At 35.8% G+C, this 27064-nt stretch overlaps 2 protein-coding genes across 3 annotated transcripts in view; one reads left to right on the top strand and one right to left on the bottom strand.

Moving 5' to 3' along the window:
* The window catches only part of LOC100376891 (GRB10-interacting GYF protein 2-like), a 50864-nt gene extending 42046 nt beyond the window's left edge, over positions 1–8818 (bottom strand). For both annotated transcript variants that reach the window (XM_085490711.1, XM_085490712.1), the window contains exons 1-2: positions 8715–8818; positions 4056–4322 (exon numbers count right to left, since the gene is read on the bottom strand). In XM_085490711.1, the coding sequence (XP_085346837.1) occupies positions 4056–4307 (252 nt within the window). In that variant the 5' untranslated portion in view covers positions 4308–4322; positions 8715–8818. The remainder of the gene's footprint in view (positions 1–4055; positions 4323–8714) is intronic.
* Positions 8819–8873: 55 nt separating this feature from the next.
* Positions 8874–27064, top strand: part of LOC102807741 (BLOC-2 complex member HPS3-like) — a 64043-nt gene continuing 45852 nt past the window's right edge. The window contains exons 1-4 of the mRNA XM_085508393.1: positions 8874–8989; positions 15724–15971; positions 21459–22299; positions 23648–23760. Of these exons, the coding sequence (XP_085364519.1) occupies positions 15758–15971; positions 21459–22299; positions 23648–23760 (1168 nt within the window). The 5' untranslated portion in view covers positions 8874–8989; positions 15724–15757. The remainder of the gene's footprint in view (positions 8990–15723; positions 15972–21458; positions 22300–23647; positions 23761–27064) is intronic.

The raw sequence follows: 27064 nt of genomic DNA, 5'->3' as shown, positions 1-27064 counted from the left end.
CGCCGGTAATTGGATTGTACGACGACCCTTCAATTAGCGTCAAATATGCTTTGTTACAACATCATTGATTGGCTGAGAGTCACCTGATCGGAGCACGAACTGGGTCACAGAACCATATTTGTCCGTATTATCAACAGGACTTTGCAAAATAACCACACCCACATTTTCAATCTTTTTTAGCGCGGAAGTTGCCAACAAATGTAAAAAAAAATCGTGAATTTCATGGATTCGAATAAAATAAAGCAAGCGATTGATAAGGATGATTATTAATATTTTCCCCGATGCTCTTCGAATTTTTATTTTTTTTATTTCAAGGTAAGAAATGGCTAGTTGAAGTTGCATCGTCTTCAATGTGGTTGTTTCACCGCGAACAACTCTAGCTCTGTTTTGGGCATGGTTTAGTTTTGCGATGTAAAATAAAATATATATTAAAATAATAATACTTGATTAATTATTTGGGGTTTCAGCCCACAAATTACGGACATGATCTCCATGAATTACGGTCAATGTTTGTCTTCTCTCGGCTGATTGTCACGGTGTTGATCGACGCCCTTCCTAAACTCAGTATGGAGAAACCAATGGGGATCGACATTCCAAACAAACAATCGAAATTATCAACGAAAGATGAGATTTTTCTAGATATTTACAAACATACTGTCATGACAAACATATGTAAAATTAACAAATACACAAAGAGGTGTAATATTAGGTTTTATTTTAGGCTTAGAAATATTTTCTTTCACTCAGCCCATGCATGTAACTGCCATTTAGCTTTACGGTCCTTCAGCATCGGGGCAAAACAACAATAATTATACAAAACACATTGCGAAGACTCAACAATCAGGAAAGAAACCCCAGACAACCATGTCGTACTTGTGTTGAAATACATTTTGTATTTCACATCAGAATATTGTTTAAAATAAAATATTCAGTCCAAGCCAAATCAAGGTCAAAGGGTCAGGTTGCGTGCATATAATTATATATAATTAAAACAAAAAGTATTTGAACTTTTGTCAGCTGTTCAACATCTATAAAAACCAGAAAGACAATGTGAACCTCGGAAATTATTCTGTTAGTCCGAATTTTAAATGCGCGCGAGCGAGCAGGTGGGCGGTGATATTTCGGGGTTTGTCCGGTCGAAAATAAAGCGGAAATTGTCTGGTTGAATTCAACAAACGGTCGCAAAAGCGAGAGAAAAAGGTGATTGGAAAGCGGAAGCGGGAGGTTGTGCGAAAGGATTACTGTAATTTTGCACAACTTTCTTTTAAATCGTTTTATTTTCCAAGTCAATATTCTATTTTAATAATACATTTTTTTTTCTAACGCAATGGCGAAGAAAAGAAAGAAAGCGTTGACAGACGAGGCAAAGAAAAATCTGCCACTCAGTGTCGCACTCTGACACAGCAATTTTTTTTCAAACATCATGCATTTTGTTTCACCATGAAAACAGTTTTATTAGATGTCTTATCTGAGACACTTGAAGGATTAGCTTTTTTGTAAACTGTCAGCGTGTACAGTGGGACAGTAATGTTTGTCAGAGGATTATCCCTCGTTGTTCGTTTGCATAACAATGGAAAACCCGAACGTTCCTGGAGTACGGACTCAAATGCCAGCAGTTTTCTTCATTTTTCACGCTCGAGCTTGAAATTATTCATTACCTGACACTCTTTATGAGTTCTATGATATCAGTGGTTAATATGTTTGGCCATTTTTAGTGTATATTTATAATAATGCAGCAAATCTACAGTGTTTTATTAACCAAAACTGTTTTTCGCGTTTTTCTCGAGTTGAAGTTTTGATCGAGAACGACTCATTGGGACCGCCGCCAAATCAAGTGCGTTCGGACTAGGACATTCAAACTCGCAGTTACCGTTCAAAAGATAATGATGGTGCGAAATATGTCTGGGTTTTTAAAGAAAACGCTTTGTCACAGAAAAATAGTCTGTTAAAGGTGCCAAGTATGAAATAATTTGGGGACAAAAAAACAAACCTGCATAGAAATCGGAATAATAGGTCTTTTGATTATCGGAGACGCATTTCAATGGACTTGATTACGGACAATGCATAACTTAAATTTCACCAGGAAATTCCGCAGTGTGCTCTCGCAATCGCGTACTTAGTCATTTTTACAAGGTTCGCCATTTTTGATGTCATGTGATAATTATGTAAACAATGTCCAGTGTTCTCCACAAGGGGTTTTAGGCGGGCGGCCCACCCATCAAGTTTTACGGCCCCCCAGTAACTCTCAACACCCGCCCACCAACGTACATCCAGCTGAAATTATTTGTAAAAAGCTTACATTGTTCTTCCCAAGCCTAAACAAAAGAGTAGTTGCCCAACCCTTTATTTTGCTATTGTTTCAACAGTCCAAACATAAACAATGTCCATTGGAAGTCTGCAAGCAGTTATCAAGTGTATTCATGGCAATGTGTCAATCGCTTGAATTCATTGTCGCCAGACATTGTTGCCACTTATTGCTCACGATACGCAACTACAGTGGTTTCAATTTACAGCTGTATTTTTAATAATCGTCTTCCGATCACGAAAGAAAGAAGTAAATACGAACGAAATGTATATGCACAGAAAATAAACAAATATATTAGCAGATTGCATGTAAACTCGAACAAAAATTTAAATTCTAGCCGTATTTACAACGTTCGCTCGATTTTCATTGTGAAAACAGCATGGAGAAGGCAAACTGATGACCTTTTGGCCTACCCCATTCAACGACCGTCTGCTACCCACCGCTGTTGGCGCTGTAACGATTTAGTATCTAAGTTGCATAGGGGAACAGCGCATTCTGGGTGTTCATGTACTGAATTCGGAAAGCGCTAATGAACATCAAACATGGCTGCTGGATTAGTTTACCGCGAGTATTTGTAATTGAATAATATTTTAGTCATCTTTTCCACATACTTTTTTCAATTTATCTATTTTTTATGTCTAATTTTTCGAGAACATATCAGATTCTTTTATTTTGCGATTGCTAGCATTTTTTTCTTGAATTCCAAAACAATGTGTGAAAACGCAACGTATCGTGGCCGTACATGCGTAAATGCATCTTACCGTCCGTCGGCAAGGGTGAGTACTGATGCCACAAATAAAAATGTTATGGATTTTGTTTTGACAAATTGTCTGTTTTGGTTTCGTGGGCAAATCATCTCGTATATTTTCTACCTTATAACTCAATTATGTTTTGTACTTGCTCTTGGTTACTCGAATTGCATTTCATGAACGCAGAATAATTTGCGAGCGCATAAATCACCGATTTCAAACTTTTTGCATTTCGTAAATATTGATAGTGACCAATCTGTTTGTATTTCAAAAAATTGTAACATGTTCCAATTAAATTAAATTAAAAAGAGAATAGTAAATAACTTAGTGTGTATTGCAGTTCATGTCATAAATGCGAGAATGCTGTATGTAAACGATATGCAAATTAATATGCAAATTTATGCTAATTAGGCCGCACACCAGCTAATTTGGATTGTGGAGAACACTGATGTCTGTCCAGTTTGTGCGAACTTGCACCTCTATACTTAGTCTTTTGATATATATAACCTAAATTATTGTTCTGAACGAGACAACAGACAGAGAATGTTTTATTTAAAAACGTCACAAAACCTTCTCGCTACCTTAAATCAGACCATGAAACAAATTGATGTGCACATGTATAATATTCTGTATGATGTATGTGTTAAGTTTGAATGAGATTGGTCCAGGCACGCACAGACACACACACACAAATGTCAAAACATAAGTTCCTGTTTTATACTCGCATCTGTTTTTATGCCAACATAAGTGTCACACCATGGTGATGCAGTTGATACCCCTCTTTCCACTGGGGTTTAAACTCTTTCATTGTTAAACCACTTTACACAGAGGCAACATGTTTACACCTAATTTTCTTTTATATTGACATAACTACACCGCTATGATGGGACACAAAATCAGATGTGAACATGCTAAATGATCATTTTTTGACTCAAAGTGAAACAGCCTTTTCAATTTTTTTTTTCCAATCTTAGAAAACAAACAAACAAAAAAGTACATACCTGTTCATCATCTGTAATTGATATTAAAGCTAATGGTAGTAAACAATCTTTACTACCTATGTATGGAAAATCGTCCAATTCCAGTGGGAAATGAGTACTCTTCCGAAATAAAGCTAACATTTCTTCTCTACCGTATCGAAATTCGGCTAGTTTATATTGCGGAAGGCCGGGTGAGGGAGGAGGTGATGCCACACTTGTGCCGCTGGACAAAGCACGTAACCATTCTGGACCAAACGTCATTGTTTCTGACATGATGAAAAAGTAAAACTGAAAATAAACAAAATATAGAATGAATATTTTTATAGTATAGTGCAAGTATTGATAAGCAAAAAGTGAGAGTATTTCCAAAATTTAATGGTGAAGCCAAAAAACAAACAGGTTTTACTTCTCGTCATAACACAAATCGGTTTGAAACGTGCACCTCGCATTTATTCTGTAATTGTTTACCGATAAAGTGCATCACATACATGTACAGTAGAATGTTTTGTTGGTCCAAATATAATACATGTATTTGAAAGCATTACTGGTATTCAATAAATGTTAAATATCCACTTGTTGTGGTAATCTCAATACAAAAAAAATAAACGAAATTGTCATCACATAATTTTTTAATTTTCTCTAAGACCAAAAGCTCATCAAGAGTCAGCACATTTATATTCTGCCAATGTACATGTATAAATCAACCCAAACATACTGGATTTATATCATCATTTATGACAATGAGAAAATCCTAGTAAAACTAGAATAAACATGTTACCTTACATATGCAAATGTCATTATCATTCAACATATACATGTATTGTATATATATATATCGAATATTTACCACAAATATTTAGAAGCTCATCTCCAAAGAAGCACACATACACCCCCCAAATCACATTGATTATTAAAATGAGTTATTTTGACCATAGATACACCGACTTATTGACATAAAAAAAATATTTATGTAATAATGTGTATGAAATGTACAAAATGACTAAACACAATTATTAGGAACACATACTGTATGTATAGTTAAAGAAGAATATAAGCAAAGATTACTACTATTATTATCTTGCAAGTATAATGGAAATCTCAAATTAACATTATGAACCCTGCAGGCACTGGAACATGTTAAAATCAATTTTATCAATAATACATGGTGATCCTAAAAACATCATGCTAAAGAGCATAACCACAAATTGTGCATCTCATACCACCAATATTAAGAGAGGGCGTCACTTTGATAAAATATGAGGTTCCAAATAGATCAAGACGAGGAGAGTACACTACACTTTCATCGAGAATCACTACCTGAAAAAGCTAACAGTACCTGAATAATAATTGTAGACTTGCTTCTTTTTTTCATTGACCCATTCCTGAGTTACAACTAATATATGACATTGAATACTAATTCTTTACATGTAAATCACAATGCATGCAAGCATGCATACAGAAACACCTGTAGGAGCACATAAAGTGAACCACTCTAATTTGAAGACAGACAAATTGTGAGTCAGTGAAAATTGTATTTGCCTGAAATTAATAAATCATCAATATTCTAGAGATGAAAAATAATTTTTTTCAGTAAATGGGAAAAAAACATTAAATACTCATAACCTAACCAAGTTGAAATTCTCAGCTAAGAGACTTCCCTGGGTAGAATTGGTTAAGTCAAATCACAAGTCAAAATACCACACTTGTATGTAGAAATACACTTTAAAAGAACTAAACTACGGTAGTTCCTTTCGGCTAAACAGCAGACATAAAATTCATATGTAGTGCCTATGACTTCAGCCAATGATTGAAGATGAATTATGTTTTGCCACTGGTACCCATAACTCATTTACAAGTACAGCATATTACCGTATTGTTTTTCCACCATTTTCGACTAAAAACAACCCATAACAATCTGGAGAATTCCTGAATTAAGTGCTTGAGAATAATGTATTTCACCAATGCCCTTAGAATTTTTATTCTTTTCTACATTTCAAGGTAGGAAACTGATTATTGAAATCAACCAGGTGTTGACTTCATGGCAGCCAAGTTTTTCAGATAGTGATGGGAGTAAAAAATTGATATGGATAATCTGTCAAGTGACTGCAAGTTTTCATCCCTTAATTATGATGCAACCCACTTTTTACATGCACAACTTCCTGTTGTGACACAAAATATAAGTGACATCAAAGGCTTTCCTGTGCAAATGATTGTTCTGTCTTTCCAAAATTGTTAAAAGCTCATGTTGGGTTTATAATGAACCCTAAGCTCAAATTGTTTTGTCAGATTACAAGTCCCTATACAGTCACAAATTAGATGTATGAATATTACAGCAATGACTTTATGCCACAAATATAATATTAAATTGTGTATGTATAAAGAGTTTGACTATGAAAGGTCAAAATGCGCAAAAAGGAAATGCATCACCAGTAAACTAAAAAGAATCATCAACCAGTAGACTAACTTGGACTCCAGGATTTTAACAGCAAGCCAAGGAACATGTATTTGGTAACTGGGATTCTAATATTTTCAGGGGTCACAATTGACCAGCCATGTAATACGATTTCTAGATTTCATATTTATAAGGACTAAATTGCATTGCATAGAACCTTGCATGGATCTGGTATACTATAACGAAAAGAGTTCCTTTTGTACCCCCCATTCCTAACCCTACCCCTCCAGCACTCCCCATTCAATTGTACATACCCCTCCAGCACTCCCCATTCAATTGTACATACCCCTCCTAAGGGACGACGTCAAAAGATCGATGTTGGATAAAAAACTCATTTCCTTTAGTTTGGGGGTGGGGAGTTTTGACCTCAAAAAGTTTCCATCCGACAAAAATGATTTTATTTTTTAATGAAGTCAAAAAAACTTTTGGAGTATTTGTAGTTCGTTTTTTTTCTATCCAATCATGGACAGAAATAACCGAAAAGGGAAAAAACAGAAAAATGGTTTGGTTCGAGTGTAAATTTGTGCGTCAAATAAGGTGCATTTGTAAAATCTTTTTACACCCACCCGACAGCCATCTGCTATGCAATACTACTGTCCAATTATCAATTTGTATTTAATGGTGAATGTAGTCTGACGCCATGACCAATATTTATCAATTAAATTTCAGTGGGGGGTAGGGGGGTTTGGAAAAAAACTAAAGGAATTGAGTTTTTTATCCGACATCGATCTTTTGACGTCGTCCCTAAGGACATTTATAGTTATTTAGAGGAGGCATATACAAATGAATTGGGTAACTGGGAGTGAGTGTTAAGAGTTAGGATTAGGGATGGGGGGTGGGGGGTTACCAAAAGGAACTCTTGCCACCAACATTTAACTGTATTTTAGGAAAATTAGCAACATTTGCAAAAATATGCTATTTTAAGGGCAGTTATCATAGAACACAATTACAATAAAATATTTTGATTTCAACATATTTAAAAAAAAAGACTGAAAAAGAATGTCAGACTTATTTATCATTGGTTTATCTTATGCCATGCATACAACAAATACATGAGCTGTCTACAATCGTTGAACCAATGATAAAAATAACCACTGGCTCATTATACAGTACTCTCCAGAATACAAAATTATTAATGATGAAAAATTTGTTTTTCTCATTTGTTAGGTTAAACGCATATCTGACCATTGCTCAAAAATATATTTGTAAATGAGTCAACAGCACAAAACACCAAGAAACTATAAGCTATTAACCAAACAGGCAATTCAAATAGAGAAAATAAACATAAAATATTGAAATTTAAAAATAATTAAATACAATTATTATTTATTTTCACTAAAATGTTCATGCACTGTTTTCATACTAGTTGTGTGTCATCTCAATCATCAGATCCATGCTGTTCTGTCGACAGTTCATACAGGAACTAAATGTTGGCACTGACAGAGAAAGCCTATACCATAGAGTTTTGTACAGCCATGCGTAAACAGCAAAATAAAAAACACAACAAATGATAATTTTTGACACCAGATAATCAACTGTTTCAGTAATTAAAAAAATATTGAAGAATTCGTACTAGTTTTAACATTCAAATTCACAGCAACAGCTTTGAATAAAATTATATTTTATTGGTTTTTCTACGTACTTGCTGTGCACATTCTATTAAAGTGTTGATAAATTAATTCGACTAATTACCATAAACACAAAATATTTGTCGCAATCGCAAATTCGCATAAATAATTAACCCGTGGGTTAAAAGATTTGAGGAACACACAAACACAATTCGTATTTGGAGATTATATTGTGCAATCGCTGTCGGCAGTGATTGCCTGCGAAAGAAAACTTGCCACTTCGGCAGACGACCACCTTCCTTCCTGTCTATCTACTCGTTTTTAAAAATAAAATGCCGAGAAGCTCTTTACGAAATATATGAAGGTATGATTCTCAACAGATCAAACAAAGATGCGAGCGTTTTTTGAGAATGAAATGGTGCAGTGGGTGACACGTTTTCTACGAACATGCTGGACACCATTCGAGATCCCACACCGACTGAACGAGCTGTAGTTTTTGCTCGGAAAAGGCCAGCTTGGGTCAGCTGATAAAACACCGATCTTTTTCTGGCTTTACGGTAACACACATAAAATGCGAACACACAGTGACATAATATATTATATACTCCCGGAGACGAACAGATTTTTGGGTTGCTTGCTAATAAAAGACGGCATTTTTACCTGGCTGGACTTTGTTTTGCCGAGTCTGACAAGATTCAGAGGATGCTTGGTAAAACCAATATGGCTGCTACTTTCAGGTCACGTGAACCAGTGAATTGTAAAAATCTCGGATTGCATCGACTGAAGCCCGGAAGTGTCCGATACTAGCCGAGCAATGCCGAATATGCCAGCTGATCAATGAAGTACATTGATGTTGTGAGAAATGCTAATCTGTGACCAGCGTATATTGTAGGAACGGTGATCGTATGTTGGTTGGTTTCTCCTCTAGGATGTAGGTATGTAATGTGTCATTTGATTGAAAATCGGATTTATTAGGGGCCCAAGCCCAAAGGGCGAGGCCCCTATTCTTATTGTTCGGTTTTTTCTTCTTTCTTCTTCTTTCTTCCACAACTTCTTTCGTCAAGCCGTTTGAGAAAACTGCTGAACTGAATAGTCTGAAAATGCTCTCTACTGATAGTCCCTAATGTGAACTGGTGCAACATGCTTTCAGAATTTCGATTGGTCAATTAGTTTGGCAGCCATGTTGAAATGAAATAAAACCGGAAGTGGCTGTTTGACCACTTTCTGAGGGTCTAGGCGTCTAGATTTTTTTATGGTATATAGTACAACTCATGTGTAATAGATATCAGCAATAAAAACTTTAGCGGTCATGTGACTTTTCCCGCCATTTTGTTTTTCCTAAAAACGGCAAAAAACACTAAAAAATCTTCTTCTTCAGAACCACCAAGCAGAATGCTATCATATGTAGTATTAAGCTTCTATATATGAATCCCATTTATGTTTGAAAAAATTATTACGATTGGTCAAGTGGTTTGGCCACCATTTTGGATTTCTTCTAAACAGGAAATAGTATTTTACTCTGGCAACACTTGAGGGATTATTTTCAATTTTGCTTCATGGCATCTGTATATCAAACGCTTTCAGAAACCTAAGAAAGATTTCAGATCAGTCACATGGTTTGGCCGCCATCTTGGATTTTAAGCAAAATTGACCAAAAGTTTGGGCATTTGTTTCTCAGAGGTGATTCAACCAATCTACTAGATGTTTTTATATTTACCATGCCTGGCCTTAGCTCCATTTGAGAAAAATAATATTATTTTGATCGGGCACGTGGTTTGGCCACCATCTTGGATTTTGTGAAAATAGAAATTATGCAACTACATGTTTTGTATTAGTCTGATTTCTTTCAAATTTTGTATGTGCATTTGTGTCATCAGATGCATCATTTTGCCCCAATAGCACACTGCTAGGCCACGTGGCTGGGCACCCATGGGGTGGGGGCTTCTAACCTCATTAATATGCATAATTGTTATAACTCAAGCACTGTTATAGTTAGGATGATGAATCCTGTGTTATTATGACAACGTTGAACAAGAGATTCGATTAAAATAACAAATGACCATATATGGTCATGTGAGCTCATTAATATGCATAACTGTCATATCTCAAACACTGTTGCAGTTAGGAAGTGGAATCCTGTGTTATTATGACAACATTGAACAAAAGATTTGATTAAAATAACAGATGACCATACATGGTCATGTGAGCTCATTAATATGCATAATCGTTATATCTCAAACACTGTTGCAGTTAGGAAGATGAATCCTGTGTCATTATGACAACAGTGAACAAGAGATTTGATTAAAATAACAAATAACCATACATGGTCATGTAAGCTCAATAATATGAGTAATCGTTATATCTTAAACACTTTTGCAGTTAGGAAGATGAATCCTGTGTTATTATGACAACAGTGAACAAGAGATTTGATTAAAAAAACAGATGACCATATATGGTCATGTGAACTCATTAATATGCATAGCAGTCATATCTGAAACACTGTCGCAGAGCAGGACATGTAACTAGTGTCATTATGAAGACATTGAATGAAAGTTGTAACTGACATTAGAAATGACTATATATGATTATGTAATATCATTATTGTGCATAAGAACATGGCTCATTATATATCCTGAAAACCATATTTCGATAACCAAACCAGGTAAATACATGGTACCAACTTCATTTCGACCTCATGTTACTGATAATTCAAGCTACCTTATTGTCTAACATGTGACCTCATTAATTATGAAACAGAGTCTTGTCAGCTTGGGCCCCGGTGACGCCGCTTGCGGCTTTAATTTACAATATTATTATTCACCAAAGCCCGGGATTATACTTCCGGGTAGGCGTCACTTAGAGTATTTTAAGTGGCTGGTGGAATTCTTGAAAATCATCTAATAAATAGTTTGTAATTACTTACAACCTTAATAAAATATAAATAAATACAAATAAATATGCTACATGTATGCATATATGTCTAGTGGGGATTGAACAAATTTAATAATTTATTTCTTGAAAAAAAAACTTTTGAAGTTTTCTTTCATCTTTAATTAAAAAAAGGGCAATTCTTCACTGGTTAAAATAATCTTATTGCCCATATCAATTTATCAAACATTATCCAAGAACTTTCCCGATTGAAATCGAGTCACCAATGGTTACTGACTCTCATGTTCAAAAGCACACAATGAGAGTCTTGGCGGTTAGTGCGTCTATGTATGTGTGTCCGTGTGTGTCCATGTGTGTGTCTGTTCCACTGTTATCTCAAGAACCCATTACTAGATTTCAATGAAACTTGGTATGTAGATGTTCTTGAATAATGTTCAGACCTGATTAGTTTTGGGCTAAAATCTGTGCATATCGACAGATTCCCATAGCGATGTATAAAACATGTGTAAAATACATTGTTTGTTTACAAGAAAGTCAAACACGCACTGTGCAATGACCACCACCCTTTAATTATACCTGTGATCCCATTGACTGCCATAATGTTCCTGTCTGAAAAATTTGGTGCATTTTACCAATGGTACATTATTTTTTCATTGTGTACAAGTTTTGTTCAAAATTTTTGACAAAATTATGGAACTTGAACTTCAATAATATTCAGTCAAAAAATTCTGTATGCTGAAAAATGTTGGTTCAGTTTAACGTACCACAATTTTTGCACATATAAATTTGTAACAGTGTACGGTAATGCCAAACAAATAATGGAAATTTGAAAAATGATGTGGTGATTGGGTTTTAATTTTTTTGTATTAAGATTATTCACTACAACAACAACAACTATAAGTTCAGAATTTTACACTTATTGAATAAGGCATTTGAAAAGATGCAATCAAAAGTTGATTTGGAGCAACAAAACATGCTCTGAAACAGAAAGCAAAACATTGCCCCATGAGACTCAGGTTTCAAACTGATACACACAATAACAAGAAGCAAAACCTTTTTTCTTTGGCCTAATGACACACACACATTGCATTTTTTATATTTCAAATATGACCCTTATCAAACACAACATGACATCACAAGTAAAAAAAGTGAACGTTTTTATCACTTTATTGTTTATGACAACTAGTTGCTTAACCTTTTTACTTTTTTTTTTTTTTTTTTAAAAAATGTTTTTGTGCCAGGCGACAGTTCCGGACATGAATGTCACTGTTGTCTCTCCTGACATTTTTTTTTTAAGTGCAAATTGCAAGTGCTAGTGCTGACACATAGTGCATTTTGCCACAGAAGTCATTTCCTGTTTGGGACTACATGACAGGGCTGTGTGGCCATCTCTCTATCAAATGGCAATTTTAATGCGCTATCCTGGCGTCAACCAGGCCCGGTCGAACACAAGCACTTGCGTACACCAAAGTTCCCCCAAAGCCGCATTCGTTAGTGAATGAATTTCGGCCAGTGAAAATGACCTTCCCATTGAGTCTGTGGCACACTCACCCAAGGTAGGGGTTGATCCTTTTGATGTTCAGCCTAAGGTAGGATTTGAACTTGGGTCTACCGATCATGAGTCTGATGCGACAACCACTATGCTAACAGTGACCGGTGTACTTTTTTACCTTTAGTTTTCTCTTTTCATCACAAATTCACAAATTAATCCTGTTTACAGTCTGCGCTTTTTGGAGATTTTTTTGAGTAAAAACTGAAAATTGACTCAAATTTTGTCTCCTAGCTCCAAAATTTGAGTACATTTCCAAAAATATTGAAGAAAAAAGTGTTGACAAATTTTGTTGAGAAAGTCTGATGATGAAAAGGTTAAAATGAACTACTTTATAAAGTAACAAGACAGTGTTTACTGTTGCTGTAAATGCATTAATTATTCATTGGTTTTTAATTTTGCTATTTTTGTAAATAAGTAAAATTGTTAACTTAAATCCACTTCAACATGAAGAATAACATCAAAACTCTTTATTTCCCTGCCAATTTTGTGAGCTTCAAAACATCAAAATGGTCAAATTAAAAGCCAGTGAAAATAAATGGTTTTACAGTATGTCAGGAAATTTGAATACAGCGCCCTCTATGTTTACAATTGTGGTAATATGATTTGGATTTTCTCACATTAAAGGGGAACTAAATAGAGCCTAATTTGACGAAATAGTATCTGATTATATATAAACAACTTAGGGATCCATAGTTAGCTGGATTGATGAATTAACGTCCAGCCTAGGGAGTTTCCACTTTTACGTTAATGTTATTTACAAGTGTATTAACATGCAAACATTATGGATATGTGAATGATCGAGAGGCATTTTGTTTTCCTTTTCTGTCCAACTAAATGCTGTTTCCAGTACTGCTCCATGTGTGCAAATTATTTTAAAGTCTGGATGCTGGAGGATGCAATCTTGAGTTAGTAGGGTGGTGGTGGAAAATTTTTTGTCCATGTATTCACAGGGCTGCACTGGCAAATCAATGGGACAATTGTCACGGTAAGACCAAGCAGAATGTTCACAGACTTCCGCGTAATTTGAAAAAAAAAACGAACACTCACACTGGACTGATCTGAATCTTCGCTAAGTTCACAGTCTACTGTACTTCCCTGATCATAAGCCCTGAGGCATTAATACGTAAAATCGGGAAAAGTAAGGGATTGGCTTATAATCAAGGACCACCTCAGAAAAGATGATTTTGTTTTTGGGTTAAACATTGTAATCATCTTGCCAACGAAAAATTATCCAAACTAGATATTTCGTTCACCACGCCGGGCTCAGAAAAATAATACTTCTTTTTGAAGAAAAAATGCGTCATTGATTTCCATGAAGTACGGTACTTTAACGCAATTGGGCTTCCACTGTCAGAATACTGTGGTTCAAACGCAAGTTCTAACCCAAGTTCTAAAAAGCGCATTATACATATACATGTATGGCTATGTACAATGGCGTATACGAATCTGATCAGATACTAAAACGTCATAGCTTTGAAAAGTACCCGGATGTTAAATATGTTCATTCGTTATTAATGCCGTATACGAATGTGATCAGATACTAAAACGTCATAGCTTTGAAAAGTACCCAGATGTTAAATATGTTCGTTCGTTATTAGTCCCTGTTTGAACGAAGTCCAAAAACGGGGACTTTTTATTCGGTCTTCGTCCGTCCGTCCGTCCGTTCGTCCGTGCGTCTGTGCGTCTGTCCGGAGTCATATCTCAGAATCCCTTGGACCGATTCTGTTCATTCTTTGCATGTTCCTAGTACTTTATGTGGGACATACGCACATGCAGTGGTTTAGCAATTCCATTCAAAATGGCTGACTGGCAGCCATCTTGTTTTTTGAAAATGTTGTATTTTGGACATGCTTTGTCAGTTTTTATTCAAACTTGGTACATAGATTAAACATGTTAGGATACATGTGCATGACGATTTATTTCGGAATTGGATCAAAGATTACCGATTGGCAACCATCTTGTTTTTTTGAAAATGTCGTATTTTGAACATGCTTTGTCAGTTTTCATTCAAATTTAGTACATAGATCATACATGTTAGGATACATGTACCCGACCATCAGTGAGTTCCTGAGTCTGTCCGTCCGTTCGTGTGACCGTCCGTCCCTCAATCTGTCCATGAGTCATATTTCAGAATCCTGTGGACCGATTCCGTTCATTCTTTGCATGTGCCTAGTACCTTATGTGGGACATATGCACATGCAGTGGTTTAGCAATTTGATTCAAAATAGCAGACTGGCAGCCATCTTGTTTTTTTTGAAAATGTTGTATTTTGGACATGCTTTGTCAGTTGTCATTCAAACTTGGTGCATAGATTATACATGTTAGTATACATGTTCATGACGATTTATTTCGCAATTGGATCAAAGATGGTCGACTGGCAGGCATTTTTTTTATTTTTGTTGTATACGCCACTTGGAACTCAAGTTTCAAGGACACGCTCGCGACAACCCCTCCGCTTTAATATGACGAGCACAAAGAGAACTTAATTTAATGGGGACTGTGTCATTTTCAATGACTTGTTAATTTTCCTCCATGAATGGCCTCCATGGTGTTTAATTGTAAGCACTTCAAATGCCTATCCAAGCTACAGTTATAATTAAAACAAAATTAAACCACTGCAATATTATTTCGAATACAGTTTAGAATATACGCAACTATAAATTAATTAATGCCGCATTGAGGTTTGCTTTAAATAACTGGTTTCAAATACTTATATTTGTAGATGGAATCTTGTTTGGTAAGGAGAATTCAGTGTGACTGACTAGGTTTAAAGCATGGGAGATGTCACCGGCACATGCGTTGATAATGTTGTTTGGGAATCAATTCCTGCGTGTGCGCAGGTGACACCCCTCTGCTTCAACTATGCATAGTTGAGTATGAAGACAGATAGCATGTTTTTATATAGTTTGTTCTGGAGATTACAGAAGAGATAACTATGGATCCTAGTCATAGTTCGAGGCAAATCGTTGCGTATTCATGCACATATCACTATTCCTAGACGGTGAAAAACAAATTGGAAGTTGAAATATTAAATTAGTACATATTTTGTGCATTATTATTGCCTTCAATTATTTCATAAAATAGTCGCACGATCCCAGTTAAGTTTCAGTTATCATTAATGTGATCCAAGATATCCTAGTTTAAAAGCAATATCTACTCATATTCTAACGCATCTCCCAAATCCTTACTTGGTCCACCTCAAAATGATTTTACTATTTTCAATTTCAGGGATATTTTGTAGCGCCATCAGACTAACATCATCATGGTACGTGTTTTTTCGTGCCATAATTTCACATCACAGCAAGTGTTTAGTACCCAATCAGAACCCATTGCCTTGTGCTGTGCTGGCAATATTGTCTTTGTATCTACTGATGTATGCAATATTGAAATATATACCATTGGAGAAAAGAACTGCCAACTAACTCACAGATTTAACACCATAGCCCTGGTGCAGCAATTACTCTACAATGAGCAAGGTAAGTGACTTCTTCTAAGAGGTTACTCATTTGAAAACATTGGGTTAGAATTCAACATTGGGTGTGCATTAAACACAGCGTACCCAAGTAGATAATGTACTTGGACGAATTAGGCCAAAAAAACAAACAAAATAAAACTTATGTTGCCCTCAAGTCGGAAAATTGAAAAATTGGGTCGATCGGTTGGATTTTTTTTTTTTTTTTTTTAAACTCATGAAAACTAAGGAAACACTTTTTTACTGCTTAAAATAGTGAGTTTTTGGGCCTATTGAAAACAAAAACAAACAAAAAACCTGACGTGATATTTCATATTTCTCGTTTGGTCGCTGAGGGCAACAAAACAATTTAATTTGTTTGGTCTTATACATGGGTAAAATAATCGTAAGTGAGAGATAAAATGGCTAGACAGGCAACAACACAAGAATCTGCTGCGCGTCTTATAATAAGCTTAATAGAACTTAATAGAAATAATTTTGTAATATTGTCCATCTTTAAATTTTAAATAGAGAATCAAACAGGCAATTTGGGTACTTGATGACATTCTAAGATACTGAAAACTCATTCTTTTGTATATAAATTAAAGTAATTATTTTGTTAAAAAAGAACATTAATCTATTTAATGCTGAATTCAAGTTCAAGTCTCAATTGAGCCACAGTTGATGCAGTGACCTTTTATATCAAAGATGTCATTTATTTAATATATCCCATAATTCCATCACTTCAGTGATTTACATTTATAAATAAATCAAGAATAAGAATTGGCTTTAATTTAACTCTGAAGTGTAGTGTGGCATTTCTTACTTAATTTACCACAGCATGTCACTCTGGGTCAGTGTGTTTATATACCATCCTGCATAGTGCAAATTTTCCAAAGTGATTGAGAAAGTAATTTTTGAAATACACAAAATACCAGTTCTGTAATTTCTATATTAGAAGCTCTGTGTACCATGAACTCATGCCCATGTCTTGATATTTGGGTTCATGATTTTGGAGTTGATAGAAAAACAACTTGTATTATGTCTATCCAATAATTATCTTAAGGTAGAAGCCTACTCATGAATTCAAATACCCTGAATTTACCCATTTTTTAATATATTGTTTTCCGGGCAATATTGACTTGAAAAAAGTTTGGGGTCATCAGCATAATTTTTGAGAAAATGGTGGTTGTATTTTAGTAGATAGTGGCCATTTTGACAGTATTACAGTACTTTTACCATATGATAGAGATTTTATGCTATATCTCAAATTGGAAGCTGGGTTTTAAAAAAGTGTCAAAAAATACAATTTTTGTTCAACATTACGCTCTATAGAATTTTCAAATAAAAAAAAGTTTTGAATAATATTAAGACAAGCTTTTCAAAATACATCACTGTAACACACAAAAAATTGTATTCACTCTATTAGAAACACATGCAGTATTAAAATGACTTTCTTGGTAATGTTAGCACAACTTGATAAAAGAGGGCAGAATAGCAAATTTTTTTATATTTTGGGAGTCTTTGTGAAAATTTTATTTCCATGAATGACATAAAATCCTGAAATCATGAAAAACCTTTTAATTTAAATTATTTACAGCATTTGATTTTGTGGTGAACACATTACAGCACATTTCACATTCTACATCATGAAAAGTACATCGTTATTCTGAAAATTCTGACAAAAATGCAGTTAAGGTTGAATTCTACTCATCATTTTTGAGAAAATTGGCCATGAATTACATGACAATGTTATTGTAACGATCAACTATGGTTCTTGGACTTTACTTTCAGCTGAAACTTAAAATTCTCATTCTCATTATGTAATATCATGTAGCTATTGTCCAATGGCAACATAAAATAACCTTCTTTTGACACAAATTCCATCTACACATAACTCTGACCTGTGTGAATGAGATAGCCAATAAGGTGCAGTACCTTAGAGTAAATACCATTGTTTGACTCTAATCCCATCTACACATAACCCTGGCCTGTGTGAATGAGACAGCCAATAAGGTACTGCTTCTAATAGAGTAAATACCATTGTTTGACACAAATCCCATCTACACATATCCCTGGCCTATGTGAATGAGACAGCCAATAAGGTGCTGCTTCTAATAGAGTAAGTACCATTGTTTGACTCTAATCCCATCTACACATAACTCTGACCTGTGTGAATGAGATAGCCAATAAGGTGCAGTACCTTAGAGTAAATACCATTGTTTGACACAAATCCCATCTACACATAACTCTGGCCTGTGTGAATGAGATAGCCAATAAGGTGCTGCTTCTAATAGAGTAAGTACCATTGTTTGACACAAATCCCATCTACACATATCCCTGGCTTATGTGAATGAGACAGCCAATAAGGTGCTGCTTCTAATAGAGTAAGTACCATTGTTTGACACAAATCCCATCTACACATAACCCTGGCCTATGTGAATGAGACAGCCAATAAGGTGCTGCTTCTAATAGAGTAAGTACCATTGTTTGACACAAATCCCATCTACACATAACCCTGGCCTATGTGAATGAGACAGCCAATAAGGTGCTGCTTCTAATAGAGTAAATACCATTGTTTGACACAAATCCCATCTACACATAACCCTGGCCTGTGTGAATGAGATAGCCAATAAGGTGCTGCTTCTAATAGAGTAAGTACCATTGTTTGACACAAATCCCATCTACACATATCCCTGGCCTATGTGAATGAGACAGCCAATAAGGTGCTGCTTCTAATAGAGTAAGTACCATTGTTTGACACAAATCCCATCTACACATAACCCTGGCCTATGTGAATGAGACAGCCAATAAGGTGCTGCTTCTAATAGAGTAAGTACCATTGTTTGACTCTAATCCCATCTACACATATCCCTGGCCTATGTGAATGAGATAGCCAATAAGGTGCAGTACCTTAGAGTAAATACCATTGTTTGACACAAATCCCATCTACACATAACCCTGGCCTATGTGAATAAGACAGCCAATAAGGTACTGCTTCTAATAGAGTAAGTACCATTGTTTGACTCTAATCCCATCTACACATATCCCTGGCCTATGTGAATGAGATAGCCAATAAGGTGCAGTACCTTAGAGTAAATACCATTGTTTGACGCAAATCCCATCTACATATAACTCTGGTCTATGTGAATGAGACAGCCAATAAGGTACTGCTTCTAATAGAGTGAATACCATTGTTTGACACAAATCCCATCTACACATAACCCTGGCCTATGTGAATGAGATAGCCAATAAGGTGCAGTACCTTAGAGTAAATACCATTGTTTGACGCAAATCCCATCTACATATAACTCTGGTCTATGTGAATGAGACAGCCAATAAGGTACTGCTTCTAATAGAGTAAGTACCATTGTTTGACACAAATCCCATCTACACATAACTCTGGCCTATGTGAATGAGACAGCCAATAAGGTACTGCTTCTAATAGAGTGAATACCATTGTTTGACTCTAATCCCATCTACACATAACTCTGGCCTATGTGAATGAGACAGCCAATAAGGTGCAGTACCTTAGAGTAAATACCATTGTTTGACACAAATCCCATCTACACATAACTCTGGCCTATGTGAATGAGACAGCCAATAAGGTACTGCTTCTAATAGAGTAAATACCATTGTTTGACACAAATCCCATCTACACTTAACTCTGGCCTATGTGAATGAGACAGCCAATAAGGTACTGCTTCTAATAGAGTAAGTACCATTGTTTGACACAAATCCCATCTACACATAACCCTGGCCTATGTGAATGAGATAGCCAATAAGGTACTGCTTCTAATAGAGTAAATACCATTGTTTGACACAAATCCCATCTACACATAACCCTGGCCTATGTGAATGAGACAGCCAATAAGGTACTGCTTCTAATAGAGTAAATACCATTGTTATACACAAATCCCATCTACACATAACCCTGGCCTATATGAATGAGACAGCCAATAAGGTACTGCTTCTAATAGAGTGAATACCATTGTTTGACACAAATCCCATCTACATATAACTCTGGTCTATGTGAATGAGACAGCCAATAAGGTACTGCTTCTAATAGAGTAAATACCATTGTTTGACACAAATCCCATCTACACATAACCCTGGCCTATGTGAATGAGATAGCCAATAAGGTGCAGTACCTTAGAGTAAATACCATTGTTTGACGCAAATCCCATCTACATATAACTCTGGTCTATGTGAATGAGACAGCCAATAAGGTACTGCTTCTAATAGAGTAAATACCATTGTTTGACACAAATCCCATCTACACATAACCCTGGCCTATGTGAATGAGACAGCCAATAAGGTACTGCTTCTAATAGAGTAAATACCATTGTTATACACAAATCCCATCTACACATAACCCTGGCCTATATGAATGAGACAGCCAATAAGGTACTGCTTCTAATAGAGTGAATACCATTGTTTGACACAAATCCCATCTACATATAACTCTGGTCTATGTGAATGAGACAGCCAATAAGGTACTGCTTCTAATAGAGTAAATACCATTGTTTGACACAAATCCCATCTACACATAACCCTGGCCTATGTGAATGAGATAGCCAATAAGGTGCAGTACCTTAGAGTAAATACCATTGTTTGACGCAAATCCCATCTACATATAACTCTGGTCTATGTGAATGAGACAGCCAATAAGGTACTGCTTCTAATAGAGTAAGTACCATTGTTTGACACAAATCCCATCTACACATAACTCTGGCCTATGTGAATGAGACAGCCAATAAGGTACTGCTTCTAATAGAGTAAGTACCATTGTTTGACACAAATCCCATCTACACATAACCCTGGCCTATGTGAATGAGATTGCCAATAAGGTACTGCTTCTAATAGAGTAAATACCATTGTTTGACACTAATCCCATCTACACATAACCCCGGCCTGTGTGAATGAGATAGCCAATAAGGTACTGCTTCTAATAGAGTAAATACCATTGTTATACACAAATCCCATCTACACATAACCCTGGTCTATATGAATGAGACAGCCAATAAGGTACTGCTTCTAATAGAGTAAATACCATTGTTTGACGCCAATCCTATCTACACATAACCCTTACTTATGTGAATGAGACAGCCAATAAAGTACTGCAAATTACTAACTATTTGAAATTTGATGACATTTGCATGGACAGTTGCATTCTCACATTGTGTAATCTGCAAAAACCTCACACTTATTTCTATGAGAATCGCAAGGGTTATGGCTTATGTACAGTTCATGAAAGATCTTATCCAACAGAATTGTGAAACCAAATTTAGAAGAACCTTGTAAAAAAAAAAAATGGTCTTAAGTAATTACATCTACAACACTGACAATTATTTATTTGGGTGTCCAAATACAACCTTTAATATTATAACAACGCTTTTTCACATGCAACTTTACTGTGACTATCTCTGTTTAATAACTCCAATAAAATTTATCTGTTATCAAACAGTATTTCTGTTACTATCAATTATTCAGTCAAATAACATTCTTTCAGGGAATTATATTGCCACATTAGAATTGAAGACGACGAGACATCAACCTGTGACGTTTGTCAGAGTGTATTTCAACTGGCAGACATGTACGACGCAACAACCTACAAGGGCACGTGTTGCTGGACAGAGTGTTCGTTGGTCGGAAACAACTGCAAATATACTTGAAGTGGTGGAACTGCCATTGAAAGAATCATCAAAACATATTGCAAGCTGTAATAAAACTGGAAATTTGATAGTTGCCATGGGAACCACTTTAAATCTGTTTTACCATTGTAGTAAGACACTGGGATCATCCAGCTTCGTGTACAGTGATTTTGAACAAGCGCTAGTTATTAACATTGGGTTCAACATCTTGGAAGTGGCTGTATGTGGAGACTACATCGCCAGTATTTCAAAGAGCACGATTCGAGTCATCAAATTAGTCTGGTCCAAACAACATGGCCCAGAGAGAAAGCGGTCTTCGTATCAAGTATTCCAACGGGATCACTCGACCGGAAGTGTGGACACTTATGAAGGTGACAATTCTTTTGATTCAAACCCACCAATAGATGAAGATACAGAGACTCCGAACAGAAGTGCAGCTGTATCACCATGGCAACAGGTTGTATTCAATGACTTGTATGTTGGAGAGGAATACGAAGTACCTCCTGTGGATGACGATGACTATGTATTGTGGGATTTCTCTACGACACTGCATTCTAAAATGGGTGATGTAATATCTCCAGCTTGTGTTCTTCAGGAGGCGTCTCTCACTGACGAAAAAGATGAACCAGTTGAAATAACTGGCCCTGTGGAAACAGTTGCCGGGCAACCAATTACAGTGGAGTGGACAAGGAAGTACAAGTGAGTACAGTAGTATTCTTACCTAGTTTGATCATCATTCAATGAAGGGAAATTTATATGAGGGGAAATGTCCATGAAATGAGTACATAATAACTCCTAAACAGTTTCTAAGAACTTGGATAATATATTACCATGATTTGTTACGCAAGACCAAGTTTTAAATTATTTGCATTTTGAAGGGGTAGGCGCTTTGCCGAATGTGACTACGAATATAAAAATTGAGCAAATGTGGGAGATGGGCGCTTGCCTGGGCATTGGCGCCAACATGGTCGTGTATAATAACTCAAACGTCTTTTATCACTATCATATTCTTTATTTTGCATTTCGTCATTATAGTTTTACCCTATCACGTTAATGTAACTTGAGATTGCCTGCCAGAATGCGAACTTGTGATATGTTCGAGTCAAGGCTGACATGGGTCAGTAGTGTTTAGACCACGTAATAAAGTAGTCGTCCTTTTCAACTCAAAGTAACAGACTTGTTGTCTGACTTTATAAGAACCTACACGGGCCCACATACTTGAACCAATCAAGTTCAAACTTCAAATATATATCAGACGTTGTATCAGACATGTGCATATGCATTTGTCTAATGATTTTATTCAAGATGGCCAAATGGCAGCCATTTAAGGCTGAATATGCATAATAATCACACATTTTCATTAGACATAATGTCATGTATATGCATCAGCATTTGTGTGATGAGTTTTCATACCTGTTTCTAATGGCTGCAACTGACTCCAGTTGGTCTATCATGCTTGCTATATTCTGGGGCGGATATATCCAGACATTTTCTCAGAAAAGGTACTTTGGGATGGTTGTTGAGACTCCCCTGAGCAGCATAACAAGATTACCCCTACATGTGCAACGTAAATAAATTTGAATGCTCAGGATTGCAAAGTTGATGTGGATGGTTTCCTTGACTTTATTTTTTTTCAACCACTCTTTGAACGGCGCTCCACAGCAGCGTGCAGGGGGCAGAAAAAAACCCTCTAAAATCAAGCTGAAACCCTTTGTGTGAGCAAAGTTTGCCCCTCAAAAAGCAGGAAATAGCATTTCAGGGGGTCTGGAAGATGAGCAAATCTCGCTCCTCCATGCAAAATTTCGTGCCGTCGCCTATGATTTTGGTTCATTAACAATTTTGGGGGTGGTCAAGTACCAGGATGTGTGACCTTTAGGGAGTCATGCAAGTACCAGGATGTGTGACCTTTAGGGAGTCATGCAAGTACCAGGATGTGTGACCTTTAGGGAGCGGGTTGAGGGGGGGTCATCGAATACTATGTTGCATATTAGGATTTAGCTAATTTTTTTAATTTTTGGGTTCATTTTTCATATCAATCTATTTGTAGGACTAGACCTCTCATCAGCAGTACCACTATCTTGTACAAATGTTGCAAGTTTCCTGGTGATGCAACTGAGCAATATTTGCACTCGTTAAAACTTCTGCCAACATATCAGAAAAGTAAGTTTAGTTTTTATTGTTCACTGCTTAACTTTTTAAACACCATTGTAGATGACAGAGCTGTGCTGTTCATATTGATTGTCCGTCGCCGTCTGTTTGTCCATCAACAACTGCATTTTTGACTTCTTGAAAACTACCAGCTCAATGGCTTAAATTGATACTTGTTATGTAGGTAGCTTGGGTGGACCTGTGTCAGATTTGTTCATTTCATCATGATATCATCAATTCTCCATTTTTGGCAAATATTTTTAAATTCTTCCTGAACACTACCAAAGCTCAATTGCTTTGATACTTGATATGTAGGTAGCTTGGGTGGACCTGTGTCAGATTTGTTCATTTCATCATGATATCATCAATTCTCCATTTTTGGCAAATATTTTTAAATTCTTCCTGAACACTACCAAAGCTCAATTGCTTTGATACTTGATATGTAGGTAGCTTGGGTGGACCTGTATCAGATTTGTTCATTTCATTATGATATCATCAATTCTCCATTTTTGGCAAATATTTTTAAATTCTTCCTGAACACTACCAAAGCTCAATTGCTTTGATACTTGTTATGTAGGTACCTTGGGTGGACCTGTGTCAGATTTGTTCATTTCATCATGATATCATCAATTCTCCATTTTTGGCAAATATTTTTAAATTCTTCCTGAACACTACCAAAGCTCAATTGCTTTGATACTTGATATGTAGGTAGCTTGGGTGGACCTCTGTCAGATTTGTTCATTTCATCATGATATCATCAATTCTCCATTTTTGGCAAATATTTTTGAATTCTTCCTGAACACTACCAAAGCTCAATTGCTTTGATACTTGATATGTAGGTAGCTTGGGTGGACCTGTGTCAGATTTGTTCATTTCATTATGATATCATCAATTCTCCATTTTTGGCAAATATTTTTAAATTCTTCCTGAACACTACCAAAGCTCAATTGCTTTGATACTTGATATGTAGGTACCTTGGGTGGACCTCTGTCAGATTTGTTCATTTCATTATGATATCATCAATTCTCCATTTTTGGCAAATATTTTTAAATTCTTCCTGAACACTACCAAAGCTCAATTGCTTTGATACTTGATATGTAGGTACCTTGGGTGGACCTCTGTCAGATTTGTTCATTTCATCATGATATCATCAATTCTCCATTTTTGGCAAATATTTTTGAATTCTTCCTGAACACTACCAAAGCTCAATTGCTTTGATACTTGATATGTAGGTACCTTGGGTGGACCTGTGTCAGATTTGTTCATTTCATTATGATATCATCAATTCTCCATTTTTGGCAAATATTTTTAAATTCTTCCTGAACACTACCAAAGCTCAATTGCTTTGATACTTGTTATGTAGGTAGCTTGGGTGGACCTGTGTCAGATTTGTTCATTTCATTATGATATCATCAATTCTCCATTTTTGGCAAATATTTTTGAATTCTTCCTGAACACTACCAAAGCTCAATTGCTTTGATACTTGTTATGTAGGTAGCTTGGGTGGACCTCTGTCAGATTTGTTCATTTCATTATGATATCATCAATTCTCCATTTTTGGCAAATATTTTTAAATTCTTCCTGAACACTACCAAAGCTCAATTGCTTTGATACTTGATATGTAGGTACCTTGGGTGGACCTGTGTCAGATTTGTTCATTTCATTATGATATCATCAATTCTCCATTTTTGGCAAATATTTTTAAATTCTTCCTGAACACTACCAAAGCTCAATTGCTTTGATACTTGATATGTAGGTACCTTGGGTGGACCTGTGTCAGATTTGTTCATTTCATTATGATATCATCAATTCTCCATTTTTGGCAAATATTTTTAAATTCTTCCTGAACACTACCAAAGCTCAATTGCTTTGATACTTGATATGTAGGTAGCTTGGGTGGACCTCTGTCAGATTTGTTCATTTCATTATGATATCATCAATTCTCCATTTTTGGCAAATATTTTTAAATTCTTCCTGAACACTACCAAAGCTCAATTGCTTTGATACTTGTTATGTAGGTAGCTTGGGTGGACCTCTGTCAGATTTGTTCATTTCATTATGATATCATCAATTCTCCATTTTTGGCAAATATTTTTAAATTCTTCCTGAACACTACCAAAGCTCAATGGCTTTGATACTTGATATGTAGGTACCTTGGGTGGACCTGTGTCAGATTTGTTCATTTCATTATGATATCATCAATTCTCCATTTTTGGCAAATATTTTTAAATTCTTCCTGAACACTACCAAAGCTCAATTGCTTTGATACTTGATATGTAGGTAGCTTGGGTGGACCTCTGTCAGATTTGTTCATTTCATTATGATATCATCAATTCTCTAATTTTTGGCAAATATTTTTAAATTCTTCCTGAACACTACCAAAGCTCAATTGCTTTGATACTTGATATGTAGGTACCTTGGGTGGACCTGTGTCAGATTTGTTCATTTCATTATGATATCATCAATTCTCCATTTTTTGCAAATATTTTTAAATTCTTCCTGAACACTACCAAAGCTCAATTGCTTTGATACTTGATATGTAGGTAGCTTGGGTGGACCTGTATCAGATTTGTTCATTTCATTATGATATCATCAATTCTCCATTTTTTGCAAATATTTTTAAATTCTTCCTGAACACTACCAAAGCTCAATTGCTTTGATACTTGATATGTAGGTACCTTGGGTGGACCTCTGTCAGATTTGTTCATTTCATCATGATATCATCAATTCTCCATTTTTGGCAAATATTTTTAAATTCTTCCTGAACACTACCAAAGCTCAATTGCTTTGATACTTGATATGTAGGTAGCTTGGGTGGACCTGTGTCAGATTTGTTCATTTCATCATGATATCATCAATTCTCCATTTTTGGCAAATATTTTTAAATTCTTCCTGAACACTACCAAAGCTCAATTGCTTTGATACTTGATATGTAGGTAGCTTGGGTGGACCTCTGTCAGATTTGTTCATTTCATCATGATATCATCAATTCTCCATTTTTGGCAAATATTTTTAAATTCTTCCTGAACACTACCAAAGCTCAATTGCTTTGATACTTGATATGTAGGTAGCTTGGGTGGACCTCTGTCAGATTTGTTCATTTCATCATGATATCATCAATTCTCCATTTTTGGCAAATATTTTTAAATTCTTCCTGAACACTACCAAAGCTCAATTGCTTTGATACTTGATATGTAGGTACCTTGGGTGGACCTGTGTCAGATTTGTTCATTTCATTATGATATCATCAATTCTCCATTTTTGGCAAATATTTTTAAATTCTTCCTGAACACTACCAAAGCTCAATTGCTTTGAT

This window comes from Saccoglossus kowalevskii, chromosome 15 (genome assembly GCF_978046115.1).
Source record: "Saccoglossus kowalevskii chromosome 15, keSacKowa6.1, whole genome shotgun sequence".
In the NCBI taxonomy this organism is placed as follows: Eukaryota; Metazoa; Hemichordata; class Enteropneusta; family Harrimaniidae; genus Saccoglossus; species Saccoglossus kowalevskii.
This window is presented reverse-complemented; position numbering and strand designations above follow the sequence as displayed.